The sequence below is a fragment of the Passer montanus genome, unplaced genomic scaffold, assembly GCF_014805655.1.
Source record: "Passer montanus isolate IOZ18808 unplaced genomic scaffold, ASM1480565v1 scaffold3, whole genome shotgun sequence".
Taxonomy (NCBI): Eukaryota; Metazoa; Chordata; class Aves; order Passeriformes; family Passeridae; genus Passer; species Passer montanus.
Window position 1 is genome coordinate 8,423,517 of NW_024367707.1, and position 14,243 is coordinate 8,437,759.

Sequence of the window (14,243 nt, forward strand, 5' to 3'; positions counted from 1 at the left end):
CCAGTATAAAAATAAACTGCAGATGTTTGACACACAAATGTCAGGATATTTAACTTTGGGTTAGGGTTTGCAGATGTCACGTGTATTGTGGAAGCTAAATCTCTAAGTTAGGGTGAAAGAGGGCAGAAGTACATGGCACCAAACGCTGAGAAGCATGTCCTGTGTGTGACCAATGCATCCTGACCTGTGGACACTGTCCTTTTTGATGTTTAAAAAAACCCAACTGCTGTCAGTAGTACTGAACTGTGCCTTTTACACGGTTTTGAGGATGGTCATTTGTTGTTGAGGAGTTCAGCTGCTGGGTGATTTTCTCTCTCTTGTAGAAATGTCCCCATAAGAGGGGAGTTTTGTGTAGCACTTCGATGTTTTAACTGCACAAAGCATTGTTTCTTTCGTCATAGCAGACCCAGGAAGCAGAGGTAAATTTGGGCATGCACAACCAAGTTCTTGCTTCCAGTCAGACTTACCACAGAGCATTTTTGTTGACAGATTGGTCCAAATGTTTCACCTCTTGAATTGTTTTAAATCCTCTTTAAAAGAGCTGATGCATGCCTTTATGTTGGTGCTGTTTAGTTTGTTTTCAAAGCAATAGAGTAAGGCTGCCAGCTTTGAACTTTGCAAGTCTTGAGAAATGACTGAGTTTGGACAGTTCATCCAAACACGATGCTTACAGCTGTGTTTCATTGACTGCACTTAATGGCTGACATGACAGACCCATTTGTTCATTTTCACAGAGTAGTAACTGATTACATTTTCTCTTGGCTATCATTCAGCTAAAGTTGCATTGTCCTGTATATTGTTTCCTTTCTCAGCTTCTAAGTCATTATTTTGGAAACACCTCTCCTTTTTGTTTGATTTTTTTGGTATGGGGAATGATTTGGGATTTTTTGCTTGGGTTTTTCAATTTTCTTGGGAGGGAGAGGCGGATTGTGTTTTGGGTTGTTGTTGTTTTTTCAGGGCTGTGTGTGTTTAGGGGAGAAATGCAGCAAGGTTGATTTTTGCTTAGTAGTACTAATACAGAGGTTTCCTACACTTTTAGGATTCAGTTCCAGGATCATCTTCATTTCTCCCCATTTATTATATTATTATTATTCATGGCTTTATCATGATATTTAGTAGGAATTCCTTTATGCAAAATAGTGCAGCTGCATCCTAGAACATGTGGATTTTTTCCTTTTAGACCCAGCAAAAATATGAATATATAATATTTTTAAAAGTTAAAATAAAACATGATTGGTTGACAGCCCAGTAATTTACATCTCTTATGGTTTATTTGTCTAGGGAGGCAGCAGCAGCTGGAGGCTGAGGACCCCTACGTGGAGGCTGATCAAGACCTGCTCAGGATGGTGGAGCGTTCTGTGGAGCCGCCCACAGAAAGACCTGGGGAGAGGCGCATGGCAGAAATGAAGAAGCTGTATGGTGCTGAAGCTGCCAAAATCCAGGCCATGGAGGCTGCCATGCAGCTTATCTTTGATAGGAACTGTGACAAAAAGCAGCCCAAATACTGGCCCATTATTCCCCTTAAGCTGTGAGTACTGGACTGTGCTCTGATGTGGCACAGTGCTATACAGTCAGGTGCCTCAGGTTGGGCTGCTGAAAGAATAAACTGCAAGTTTTGATTTTGGGCTTTGAGGGAGAGTCTTGCAAGGACAGCATGTATTTCTTTGGCCTTTTTTCTTTTCCAGTGTCTGTCGGTGATGTTCCCAGTCCATTCAACATACAGTTGTCAAGTAGTAATAGGAGGGGCAGGGATATCAAACCTGTCTAAAATTCAATCATTTGATACCCACTTGCCTTGACCACACGTGCAAGAAACATAACGTCCATACCCAGTGAACTGGGAAAATTTAAGCAATGCAGAGAAGAAAAAGACTTTAGAAATTGTCTGCTCTTCCTGTTTAGGAATTTGAGTGATCTCATTTTCTAGTCTTATTTGACATAGTAGTATTAGGATCGTGTTTCACACAGCATAGCTTGAAGTGTTATGTCTGCTAATCTTGGATTTTTTTGAGAATCAGGAGCCCACTGGCCAACATACAACTTATCAAATTACCATAGCCCAGACATTGGAATTCTTTTTCAAAGGTTTATAATAAAGCAGGAAGTTTTTCTTCCAGACTGATACTCGTCTGGCAGGAGTTTGACTCTAAAGCAACATTATATAGAAAAATGTTTTAATGAAGGGGTGGGAGGACCGGGCAGAAGTCTGATGTGGTCCTGTCTCTTGGAGATCTGTTTAGCAGAAGAGAAAGTTAAGAGGACACAGTGCTATTGAACCAGTGCCTAGAGTGATTTTTGCCATTCTAATAAAAAGCAGCAATGGGCTTGAAGGCTTGAATCTTTAAAGAAGGCTTATTAGAGTGATAGAATTTATCTGCCCAATGTATATAGAGCTGTGGAAGCCAGGTAGCCCTGTGGGCTGTATGTCTATTTTCGGTGCTGGTTTCCAATGGCCAAGTGCATAGGACACGCACAAAATTTAAACATAAGCAAGTAGATGTGTTTTCATCCATCTGCACAGAGATGAGCCTCTGTATGTGCTCATCCATCTGCACTAGCTGTTTTGGTTCTGCTTCTGTCACTCTTTACTTTGGGCCAATTGTGTTTGCCCCACACTGAGTGAGGCACACTGGTGTTTGTGTAAGAGAGGCCGAACTGGCCCCTCAAAACCTGTGGCTCCTTAGAAAATGGTACCCTGAATGCTTAAAAGGACTCTCTGTGAAGCTCTGCTGATAAATATCATTGTGTATTGAAGGGCAGTAGTTTGTGACATTGCAGCATTTCCATGCCAGGGCAAAGGAATCGTCTTCTGGTTTCACAGTGACATCCTCATCTGCCTTCCTGGCCGCAGAGGAAGGTTACAATTAAAATTTTAACTTCAATTCATGCTGACTGAGTATCCAGAGTTTCTCTTTAGCGTGTCATTGTAATACACTCAGCAGTTGCTGTGCCCTCTGCAGCAGGCAGCTGCAACAAAGCAAGTCTGCAGTGCAGTTTGGATTATCTTTGCTTTCAGTAGTAGTTACTGTTTTTTCAAGGCAGAATTTCCATGTCAGTTCCACCTCTTTCACAGATGAAGTTAAATTGAACACTGAAATGAAAAGGTTCCAGTCTCCAAGACTTCTGGTGTGATTAATCTGAAAAATTTCAGTGAGACAGGAGAGAGAAAAGGATTATTAACAGTCATGCATTTGTTGTTATTCTTGTTTGTGGTGGGTTTTGTCAAAAATTCAGTGTTTTGTTTAGGTTTCCTTCCTTTGACCAAATAAATTTTCTCCTTAACACCTTGTAATTTACTTTTCTTTTTTTATATAAATAAACCTCCATACTTACAACACTTCAGTTCTTAGATGGTAAAGCTTTCTTTTAGCTGCTGTATTGTTTAAGGAAGATTGAACTTAGAGCAGAAGTGGTTTTAACATATGGAGAAGCACGAGGAGTGTTGACAGGACTTTCACAGCAATGTCAGGCAATACCACACATGCATGGTGTGGTGCAAAATGAATGGGAGGGTTGCTGTATCCACTGGGGGAAAACCCTGTCACAGATTAACACACATAAATTTCTCTCTTCCTGTTTGAAATGTTTCCAGTGTGGTGATGGTGTTTTCCCTGTATAGTTCAGTTCAGGAAAAAAAAGAAGAATGGGTAGGCTAGGGCTGGGCTGTTCTTACTTTGCAACACAAGTTCCAGTTCTTGCTGTGGTTGATTCTTCATTCAACTAGTTCTGCTAGCAGAAGCAGAAATTCTGGTCTCAAAAAGTATTTGTGGAGACCTCATATAAGACAAACATTGAATACAATACCTTTCCTACTTCACATAAAATGTAAAATAAATGTAAAATGTAAAATAAATCTATAAAAAGAAATATATAAAGGAAATTGCTTTGCCTTTAGCTCTTTCAAGTATTTTAAGAGGGTTTAATGTGTTTAAATATGGTATGAGGTTAGAAGGAGAGAGAACAGGATGAATTGTTTCTTAGGAGCTATGTACTAACTCCTGAAATACCCTACTGCAGATTTAAATGTTGCTGCCAAATAATCTCATTTCAAGGGATGGGCCACGGGACATCTGTCCAACTACACCTAGATGTCCCATTCTGCTGGAAATGCAGCAGAACTTGAAAATACTGTGTTGCAGTTCTTTTACTCTATCTTCCATGTCATTTTACATTTCTGATAAATACCTCACATAAAAGCATGTGATCATGGAGGAAATGCAGCAGCAACTCAGAAATGGCACTTCAGTTGTCTGTAACGTTCACCTTTCTTGCACACATGTATTATGCTGCAGTCCTCAGTCATGGAGGACTTTTTTGCCCAAAGGAGGACACCTTTTTTGCCCAAAGACACAATGTTCCTTAGCTAGAATGCCACTGTGGTGCTGCAGACTTCATTCTCCCTTCTCCAGAAGGTTGCACCTTCACTTTCAATTATGCCAGCTGCTGGTGTAGTCCTGCCCAAAGGGAATTCTTCGTTTGCTGGTGGTACTGTTTCTCATGAGCTTTTCCCAGCTCCAGTGGAAAGAATTATACCCTGAAGTCAAAAGTTGTCATCCAATCAGTCTTGATTTCAAAAACTGGTTTCTTCATTTGTTAAACAAATCAGCCTTATTTTCAGGAGAAAAGTTTGGGATTGGTTGAAGATGCTTTGAAGATAGGAGAAAAATGTAATAGGTTTTTTCTACTAAAAGCCTTCTTAAAAGGAATGAGAAAAAAACCCTTTCAGAATTGGTGTGATATAAATGTAATATCGAAATGAAGCAATGACCTGTTTCCTTCTGAAAGAAAAATTGCTTACTTTTATAGGGACGTTGTCAAGGGCTCTTGTTCTTTTAGAATTTTTTCCCCATACAGCAGCTGACAGCTCAGTGTGCCTGTTTGTACAGAGAAGAGATTCAGCCCTTTTGATGAGCATCATTTTCTCAATCAACGTTACGGGTAAGTATTCATCCTTTTTGACAGGGGTCTCATTAATGGCTGGCAGCAAACATCTCACACTTGCAAAAAGCATTAATAAAAAGCAACCTCAATTTCTGTAACAGCCTTTATGAAGGATAAACATCACATATATAACACATATAGATTTGGTCACTTGTGTCTTTCTCTTAGTAAAAGCTTCTCATTCATTACGTGAAATATGCTGTAAATATTGGTATCTTCATCTCTTGTTACACTAATAGCAGTCTAGCTCTTGGTGTAGAAATTGAGAAAAGCAAGACACAGATTCAGCTGCTTGAATTTTAAGTGTGATTTTTGGCATGATGGGCTGAACATTTTGGCTGAAAGAATTAGAGAGGGGCCAAGATTATTGCCCAAAATGTGAAATACAGTCTGTCAAAAGGAAACATCCCAACTCTTTTCCTTCTGGTTTCTTAAAAGTGTAAGCTCCAGGAAAATGTATTATTTGATAAATAATGCATTGATGCTGTGACAGAAATCTTTTTTAATGCTTGTGTGCTAATCAATCAGCTGTCCACTCTGTCTAACCTGTTGTCTCCTGTGTTCCTGCATGGATAGTCCAAAGGACACTTATTCTTGTGGGCTCTTTTCTAGGTAGAATAGCAGCCTGTAAGGGAGTCTCAGCTGCTTCTGAAGGGTGGTTATAGCCAGAGGGTGTTCAAGGCTTCACACCTCTTCCTGTATTCTCACAAACCTGGAATTGCTGAGCTGGCACACAGTGACACTGCAGAGGAGCTCAGGGTGGGTGGGTGACAGACCATGACATTGCCATTTGGGTGTTGTGTTGGAGACCTGGCTGTCATGGCAGAGCAATTGCTTGGACTCATTCCATTGTTTGGAATTGCTCATACAGGCATCAGCCTCAACTATTAATATGGAGAGGCCAGGAATGGCACTGTCTTGTTTGGCCAAAAGTGGAAAAAGACTTCTCTTGAGCTTGCAGGGAGTAATGGAGATTGTCTGTGCATAGATTTCATTACATAGTCACAGAAGAAAATTTTTTCTCTTTAATCATGAATCCTTTTCTTCTAAGAAGGCAAGCAAGTAGAGTAAATGCAAACATACATAGTTTTTGAAAAGAAAATACTTTTCAGCCTAATAGTGCAAATACCACTGCTGGTTCCCTAAACTACATTGAGATCTTTTGCCTGCAAAGCCTTTTGAAAAACCAAAATACACATAACTGCTATCCCCATGACTGTTGTTTTCAGCCCCAAAACAAAACATATATTGTGGGGAGGAAGGAATGAGAAAAGAGGAAAGGATTGGTGGGGATTTCTTCTAAATAGAGTTACAAGTGGTACTCCTTAACAGTTTGTTTTAAATAAAAGCAACAATTTCTTGACTCAATAAGAAGTGAGGCAAAAGTCTATGAGGAGCTGTTAAAAATAAATTACATCACTGTCTTTGGATGTCCATAATCTGGACCTTACTCATAGGTGGGGAGGGCTGAAAAAATAGTGTTTTATTCATGTCCTCTAGACAGCTGCCATCAGCTGTTGACACAGGAAAATAACCAGATTTCTGATCTGTTTATAGGGATGTTTAGAACCTTTCCACACACTTCTACTGCAGATGAAGATTGAAATCTCAGTCCTGAGGTTCAGCTTTCAGCTATCTCATGCATTTCTAGTTACAGCAACCCCTCCTGCTTGGTGACTCAGCTCCACCAAAGTTTACTGTTATTGATGTCAAAAGGAGTCAAGTTGGAAGACACCTAGTGCTAAGCTGTGTAATGTAATCTCATTTACTTCTTATTTGGCCTGAGATTCAGTAAACTCTTTTGGTCTAGGCTTGTACAAGTAGCCAGCATGAAAAAGTCTCTGCATTGTATTTCAGCAATTTTGATACTCACATAGCTGTGTTACTCCCATCCTTTGCGCTGGACAGGAAAAGATCTTGGTCATCATGTCTGGTTTCTGCTACCTCCAGCAACATCATCTCATACATTTCAGAAACTAATTAGGAAATTCCATTTCCTGTCACCTCCACGTCTGCTTGTTAAGACTGCAAGGCCTGCTCTCACTTGCAGAGTGTAAAAAAATACCAGGAAATTTAAGTTTTCCTTTGTCAGAGAGTTGCAAAAAATGTAAATGTGGTTACAGATTATGTATATTGGGCTTTTTTAGAATTAAGATCCTGTAATATCTTATGTGGACAGAGGGCGGGGACTTCACAGAAATGAATGCTTGAAGTAGGTTTTAATTTAAGCAATAACTCATCAAAGGCCACACGTCTGTAGCATATTCCATGAAGTAGCTGAGTAACAGCTGAAGGCTCCCCTTCTGCTGTCCTTTCCTGAAAAGTGGTGAGGTTGAGATGAAACTTCAGCCAGTTATGCTGCAATGAACTTGAAACACAAGTTATGTCCGTTTTTCCAAACAGAATAATTCTTACATGATTGCAGAATATAAATCTGAAATGCATTTTAAACTAAGAGCAGTTGAATAATAGAGTGTGTAATGGGAAGGTAGTAGTATTCACTACTTTTTATCAATTTGTTTCTACATGTGTTGATGAATTTAGGATTTCCAGTAATGCCAGACCACACTGCACTAGAGACAAGAAAATATTTGTTGAGCAAAACATTGACATTTTCATTGATAGTGCTCTGCAGCAGAGTTGTGTCAGCAGTGCCACAGCTGATTTGCTGTCCTGTTTTGATGTAACTGCCCTGGGTGTGGGGGACACACTGAGAGTCCTTCCTCCTCAGAGAAGCCCTGTAGCTGGGCATGTTCATGGCAGCTGGTTTTGTCATTATATCCTGGCTCTGTGGTCCTTGTCACCTTTTTCTGATGGCTGCTGGACTCGGATGTGCCAGCTGTACTGTCTTGCTCTGAAAGGATGCTGACTGTGGGATATGTGTGATGACATGATGGTCCCATGGCAACAGGCTGTGATATCATCAATGCCAGATGGTGAATTCTTTCAGGGACACATCAGAAAGAACAGCTGTGTTGTGCTATAGAAAATCCTTACTCCAGAACTGCTCTTCTCTATCACCACAGAAAATAGAGAAAATGGCAGACAAAATTTTCCCTCCTTTGCTTTTTGTGTTGAGCAGATCTCTCTTCAGGTCATCTACAGCTCCAGTGTGAGAGCATAAACATGTATCTCCAGAGTGCAAAAGTGCTTTATAGAGAACTTGTTAACAAAACTAGTTATTTGCCCTTCCTGAGTGTGTTTTACTATGCAGACCTGCTTTAGGAAGATGTCCTGTACTTTCTCTGTCAACAGCAGTTAAATTTGTTTAAAAGCAGAAAAAGAGCTGCCTTCCTGTCTCTTCCCTTCAATAGCTCTTTTAGTCTAGCTGTGTTACTTGCATTTTCAAGTCTAACAAAATGAAATCTGTTTCTCTGGCATGGTTAGAGCTAAAGCTTTTTTGTGGTAAATACATTGATAATAATTAGAGCACTAGTGATTTGTGTTACTTTTGGAAGTAACTGTCATTCCAGGCACAGCCTGCAGTGTGATAGTCCCCATCAGCATGACAGAATTGCTCACCTCAATGCAAAAAGATAGGATGTCCTACTGGAATAAAACATACCAACTGCTTATATTGTTGGAAATTTTTAAATACCTTACTAAAAGTCAGTAATTAAACAATTTTGTTTTGCTAGTTCACCTTCCTTCGTGACAGGCTTTTGAAGTCTGAGTTTATGTAAAACTGTTAAAATGCCAAAAACATTCAGCAGATTCTCAAGTACAATGCAGGTTTTTTTCATTCTAGTAGGGTGCCCAAAATTATTATAATAATTGTAAAAAAAAGTGTCCAAAAATTGTGTTGTGTTTCTTGATTTTCCAACATTATTTTGATTTCCTGGTTTCCAGGATTAAAATTTGAGACTTTTTAAAATATATTTTTAGCTGAGCAACCTTTAAAACGTTGAGTGGCTTAGCAGCTGCACTTTCAAGGCCTGAAATACCATCTGAATGTATACTAAATACAGGAAAAACGCCTACACTGTCTCTCCCACCACTGCCACCCCCATGATGCTACCTGGAATTAAATGAATATGCACCGTGTTGCATTTTTCTGGCCACATCCATGACGCTTTATATGTCCAAGAATCCAACTGAGCGGTTTCATGGGCTTCTCATTTCCTCAGCTCTTTTCAGCACACCTCTCTTCTTGCTCCCTCATGTTCTTTTTCACAAAGACTCCTTCCTGACTGTGTCTCTCCACCCCAGCACACTCTGTTCTGCTGCCTGATGATGCTCTCTCAGCTCCTACACTTCTGTCTGCCTCGCACAGGGAGGGCAGAAACTGTTGCCTGGACACTCAGTTGCCAGCAGAGCACACAAGAAGGACTAAAGGAGATGACCAGATTTTCTGGTCAATGCCTCTGGCACCATAAATGCTGAAAGCAGAAAATACCAAGACCCTTCCCACAGCATTGCCCCTGGCCTGTCAGTGGACAAGGGAAGATTTTTCTCTCCTCTTTTCCTACCTGAAAGAAAATTTTCTCACTGTTGTGCAAATGGTGGGAATTGTGTCACTGCCAGTTTGTTTCTCTCCACTGCAGCCAATCACCCAAAACCTTTCTGAAGCTGCAGTGCAATGAACCACCACAATCCTGTTGAACACCAGGGAAAGCTTTTGTAAGACTTTCCCCTAGTGGGAGAAACAATTGCTGGATACAGTGCCTGGCCTGCACAATCCATCTGTTAAATTTATGTGTCTCAACAGTACATCTCAGTCAACTGCACCTCCAAGGGCAAGGAGTAACTGTAATGTGGGAGCTCAGCCATTTGGAAGACCAACCAGGCAACTGTGATCTATTACCACCCAGCAGATGAGGACGTTGCTAAGGCAGTTTCTCGATGTAAGAATGATTTTATCTCTTTTTTCTCTCTTTTCAGCCCTCTTGGCCAGCTGGCATCCTGGTTTTTACTTTTCCAGCAGGCATTGGTTCAGTTTGGCGTGATCTTCAGAGTGGGAGCAGTAGCCTATTTAGAGCTTCAAACACATAAAGACTGACTGGCTGGAACCCCAGAGAACAACCTAGCAAGAGGCTGATGAGGGCACTTAGCCAGACCATCTCTGAAACACTATTGTTAAAAGAACCTGATGTGCATGTTAAGTAAACATCAAATATGCAAAACCCAGTAGATGTAACATGCAAATAATAGCATAAGGTAATGGACCCTATCTCCAAATAAATAATAGCACCCTCATAATCACAGGCAGTTTCAATATTTTCTGTTCACTTTCAATGTCCTCTGGATGGGTCATATCTATAACACAATAAAACTCCCACAGGCTCCAGCAGGAGCTGGATTTACTATTAAACCCTGGCTAAAATGAGGGAAAGAAATTTCTCTTGCACACAAACAGGCAAAAGCTCTAGAATAAATGTGATCCAGGAAGTTATTATATAAAGGCATTGATAATTTCATTTGCATATAAAATAATAACAACAAGAACGGAAGCTAAATTATCCCATATATACAGAAACCCTGGGTGTTCAGGATTGGCTATTCATTATTCTCTTGTCATATAAAGCAATTCAGTCTGCAGCTGCATTTCTCTTACAAATCCAATTCAATCAAGAGAACCGAAACATCATTAGCAAACCCACTGATTTATCCACCAGTAAAGTGCTGATACAGGCCTCTGTTCCTGCTGCTAATAAATTTTCTGCATAGCAGTGTTGGCTCTCTCTAGGGATCTCCCATTATTCTAATGACTACAGATTTCTAACTTAACTTAACCACTGGAATTTTTCAACCTGCAAGTCTATAACAGTAGGGTTCAAAACCTGTGGGAGTCATAGGAAAGAAAGGACATGAGCCAAACCACCCATTTCCCTCAGAGATGTGTTTAGATGAAACTGCAGATACAACAGCACCTGGTGCCTTAGAAAATCGCTGTAGTAGGACCTTTTTTTTTCCTTTCTGAAAGATATTGTCTCCTGTTTTGCTCACCACTTCCTTTCCCTATTTCCCTCAGTGGGCCTGCCTGCAGAGCTTTGCCTCCCTCTCTGTACCTTTCCCTGGCTCCTGCTTGGTTTGTTGCCTTAATCACCAGCTTGCCAGGCTCATTTGCCTCTGCCTCAACCTGTGTTGTCCTACAGAACTGCAGGAAATGCTCTGATAACCCCTGGTGGGTGTTTTCTCTGGTTCCTCCTGCACATCATCTGCCACCAAGGCTCTGGGCAGTCACCTCTGAGCTCATCCAGCATCACCTTGTTGATACTTCATATGCATGAGCCCTTGCACACTGTTTCAAGGCCTGGACATGCACTCCTGCTTCCTTTTCAAGGTGGACTTCAAACAGTGTCACTTCTAACAGCCCAAAAGGTGTTAGAAATAATGTTGTCTTTTGGCAATAATTTTACAAGCTGCAGTTTCTGTAGCTTCTTTAATGGCCTTGGGGCATTTTGTCGGCCAGGTTCTTGTGATGTTTGGTTTTTCTGTGGCCCTTTCATCTTTTAAACACAAAGAAGCTATTTCCTTGGAATACTGGATGGCAGAATTAATGTTCTAGGCTATCTGGCAGTTACAAAACACTCATGTTCAGCCTGAACTTTATTAAGAAGTACTAAAAGTAAGAATCCAGATTCACCCATGACAGTATAATGTGTTTAATATAGTTTTAATAAAAAGTTTTATTACATTCCTCACTTGGAATATTATTTTTCTATTTGCTGAAGATGATATCCAGGAGAACAAGAATCAAATAACAAGAGTCTTAAAAAAGTGTTCTTTATTTAAAAAATACAGGCACTCCTCTCTATTTATATATGCTATAAATAAAGGATAAGAGTATTATCAATGGAAGATACTTGACACATTCATTTACTTTTTTATCTCTCCTAATTGAAGAATGGATACCTATGGGTGACTAGTGTGTTCTGCTTTTATGTTTTAATCATGTACTTGTGCATTTGCAAAAAATTAGCTGTCTGTACTGAAAGTAGGACAAAAATGCTTTTGTTTAGAATAGGTGTTTGGATTTTTTTAGGAAAAAAATCACCAGGTTTATTAGTCTAGGGAATGAAAAGTTACATTAATCTTCCAAACTCAACATTTAATATCAAAATGTCATCTTGTTATTTTTTAAGTTCCTCAGTTTCATTTATCAGGTTGGGCTTTCTGGGAGGGCTCTCACTCATCTGACCAGAGTAGCTTGAGCTTTTTTACTCCCAAGTGTCACATTTCTGGCAGGTCTAATGTGTTTGGCTTTCTGTGAAGTCAGAAGGTGAAGCATTTCCATGATGTCAGCAGATCTGAAGCTACACCTTCCTCCCAAAACCACATCTTACATCTCTGATGGAGAATGTTGTGTTTCGAGCTGCTCCTGTTACCTCCCAGTAAAAAACCTGCAGGGCTGTGCCAGCTCCTGCAGCTCCCCCAGCCCAGGACACCCATCCTCTGCAGCCTGTTGGCACTGTGGGCACAGCAAGGATGTTACATTATTGCTGGCTAATGGAGTCTTTCCCATCTTTCCCCCAACACAACACATTTTTGCCACAAACCACAGCTCTGGGTATAGCCACTAGCCAGAAGTGCACTGTGCAAAGCAGGAAGAGCAGTACAGAAGCAAATAAAACATACTGTGTGTGGGGAGGGAAAATCCCAACACAAAACCCAAACCAGCATCTTGGAATGTGTGTGAGTAGAAAACTAAAGCTGAGTGGTCCTTTAGGAGATAATTTAACTAAGCTTTGTGATACAGTTTAAGACACTATTCATGTTTACAGAGCAGCATAAAAACCTATAATCAGTTACGAGCTTGTACCTATTGACAGAAGTAAAAAAAATTAGAAGTAAAGTAAAATCAGCTGGCTGTTTCTCAGTCTCCACTGCCCAACTAAAGCAGGAAAAGTGTTAGAATGAGTCCTGCAATTTTCCTCCCCAGTTTTTTGCATTTGATTTTTCAGTTTGCAAAAAAGGCACCTGAGAATGTTCTTAAATGCTCTCTGTGCCTGCCATCAAAGGAGTTTTCTACTTTGGAAAAAGAGAGAGAGCCTTGTCTCAAAATGTACTTTGCCAGGAATTCTGTCCTGATTAGGCTGCCTTGGAGCACTTTCTTGGGAAGTTGCCATGCTGAAGTTGTTGGATGGCAGCCATGTGTTCAACGCTCTCAAAATAAAGTCTTTTCCCTTAATTTGCAGTGCAACAGAAAACTGAGGTTAAACCTATTGATGCCACTGGAGGGTGGGGCTAACATACATATGTATGCAATTATTTTCACAATATTGCAATGAGTGCATATATGCTCACATAGAGGTTGCTCTGAAGTTGAATACTAATGTTCCTTGGGTATGCATTTTGCCCCCCTCTCGTTTCTTCATTTGCAAATTATTCCACATTCAAATCTCCCCAGTGGTACTAATGAAAATGTTGGATAATCCATACATTTAAATCAGCTCCCCCTAAAGACCCCAGGCTGGCCTCTCCAGCCCACATGATCATACCTCACAATAGCAAAGCACTTCAGTAAGTATTTATAGCCAAGATTTCTAGACTGAACTCATCATCTCTGATCAATCTCAAGTGAATTTTTTAGCCCAAATGTTTTAGAATGAGGTATGTGGAAGAATGCCTTCATGGGATTATTGTATCATGATTCACATAGCAGGAGGTAAGACTTTTCTCTCTCTCACTAGGAGAAAGGGTTGTCAGCATTTCTACATTTCACAGATCCATTCAGGAGGCTGAAATGAGATGGGCTGCACATGAAAGGAAAGGTTGTATCCACTTGTGTTTTTTTCTGTATAACACTCATCTGTTTTCAGATTGTTGGGGCACTCATTCACTCGCAAGTTTTCTGCTCTATATATGCTTTACTGAAACCACTCATGCACTCTCAGACCACATATTATTTCCTCCATGGTTCCCTACCAGGTGTGGGTTATATATGTGACATGCAGACAGAGAAAGGCACAGAAGCAACTGTGTGTATCCAGAATAAAAACAGCTCATACCGTGATATAAGGTGCCCCCCAGACCTAGATCTCTCAGGGGCATTCTCAGAATATCCTTGCATGTAAGTGAAAAATTCTGTGCTTAGGGTAAGGTCCCTTATGTATGCCTAAGTAAAAGCAGAGATCTAATCAATATATTAATCCTTTGTTTCCAATGATATCTCCTATTTTTTTGGGGCTTCTAAAATCATAAACCAACATTGTTAATTCCACAAGTGAGTTCCACAAGGGGTATATGAAATAGAGATGAGTCTATCTTTTAACACTGAAGATGTATTTAGTACTCCATAATTAACACCAAAATGGTAATCACTAATTTTCAGATAAAATTAACTGTGATGCATTGGGAAA

General features: G+C 40.2%; 1 protein-coding gene across 1 annotated transcript in view; it reads left to right on the forward strand.

Annotated features, from left to right (window-relative positions):
• GEMIN8 (gem nuclear organelle associated protein 8) overlaps window positions 1-3,292 on the forward strand; it is a 28,188-nt gene extending 24,896 nt beyond the window's left edge. Inside the window, exon 5 of the mRNA XM_039714480.1 lies at window positions 1,282-3,292. Within this exon, the coding sequence (XP_039570414.1) occupies window positions 1,282-1,532 (251 nt within the window). The 3' untranslated portion in view covers window positions 1,533-3,292. The remainder of the gene's footprint in view (window positions 1-1,281) is intronic.
• Window positions 3,293-14,243: the final 10,951 nt, after the last annotated feature.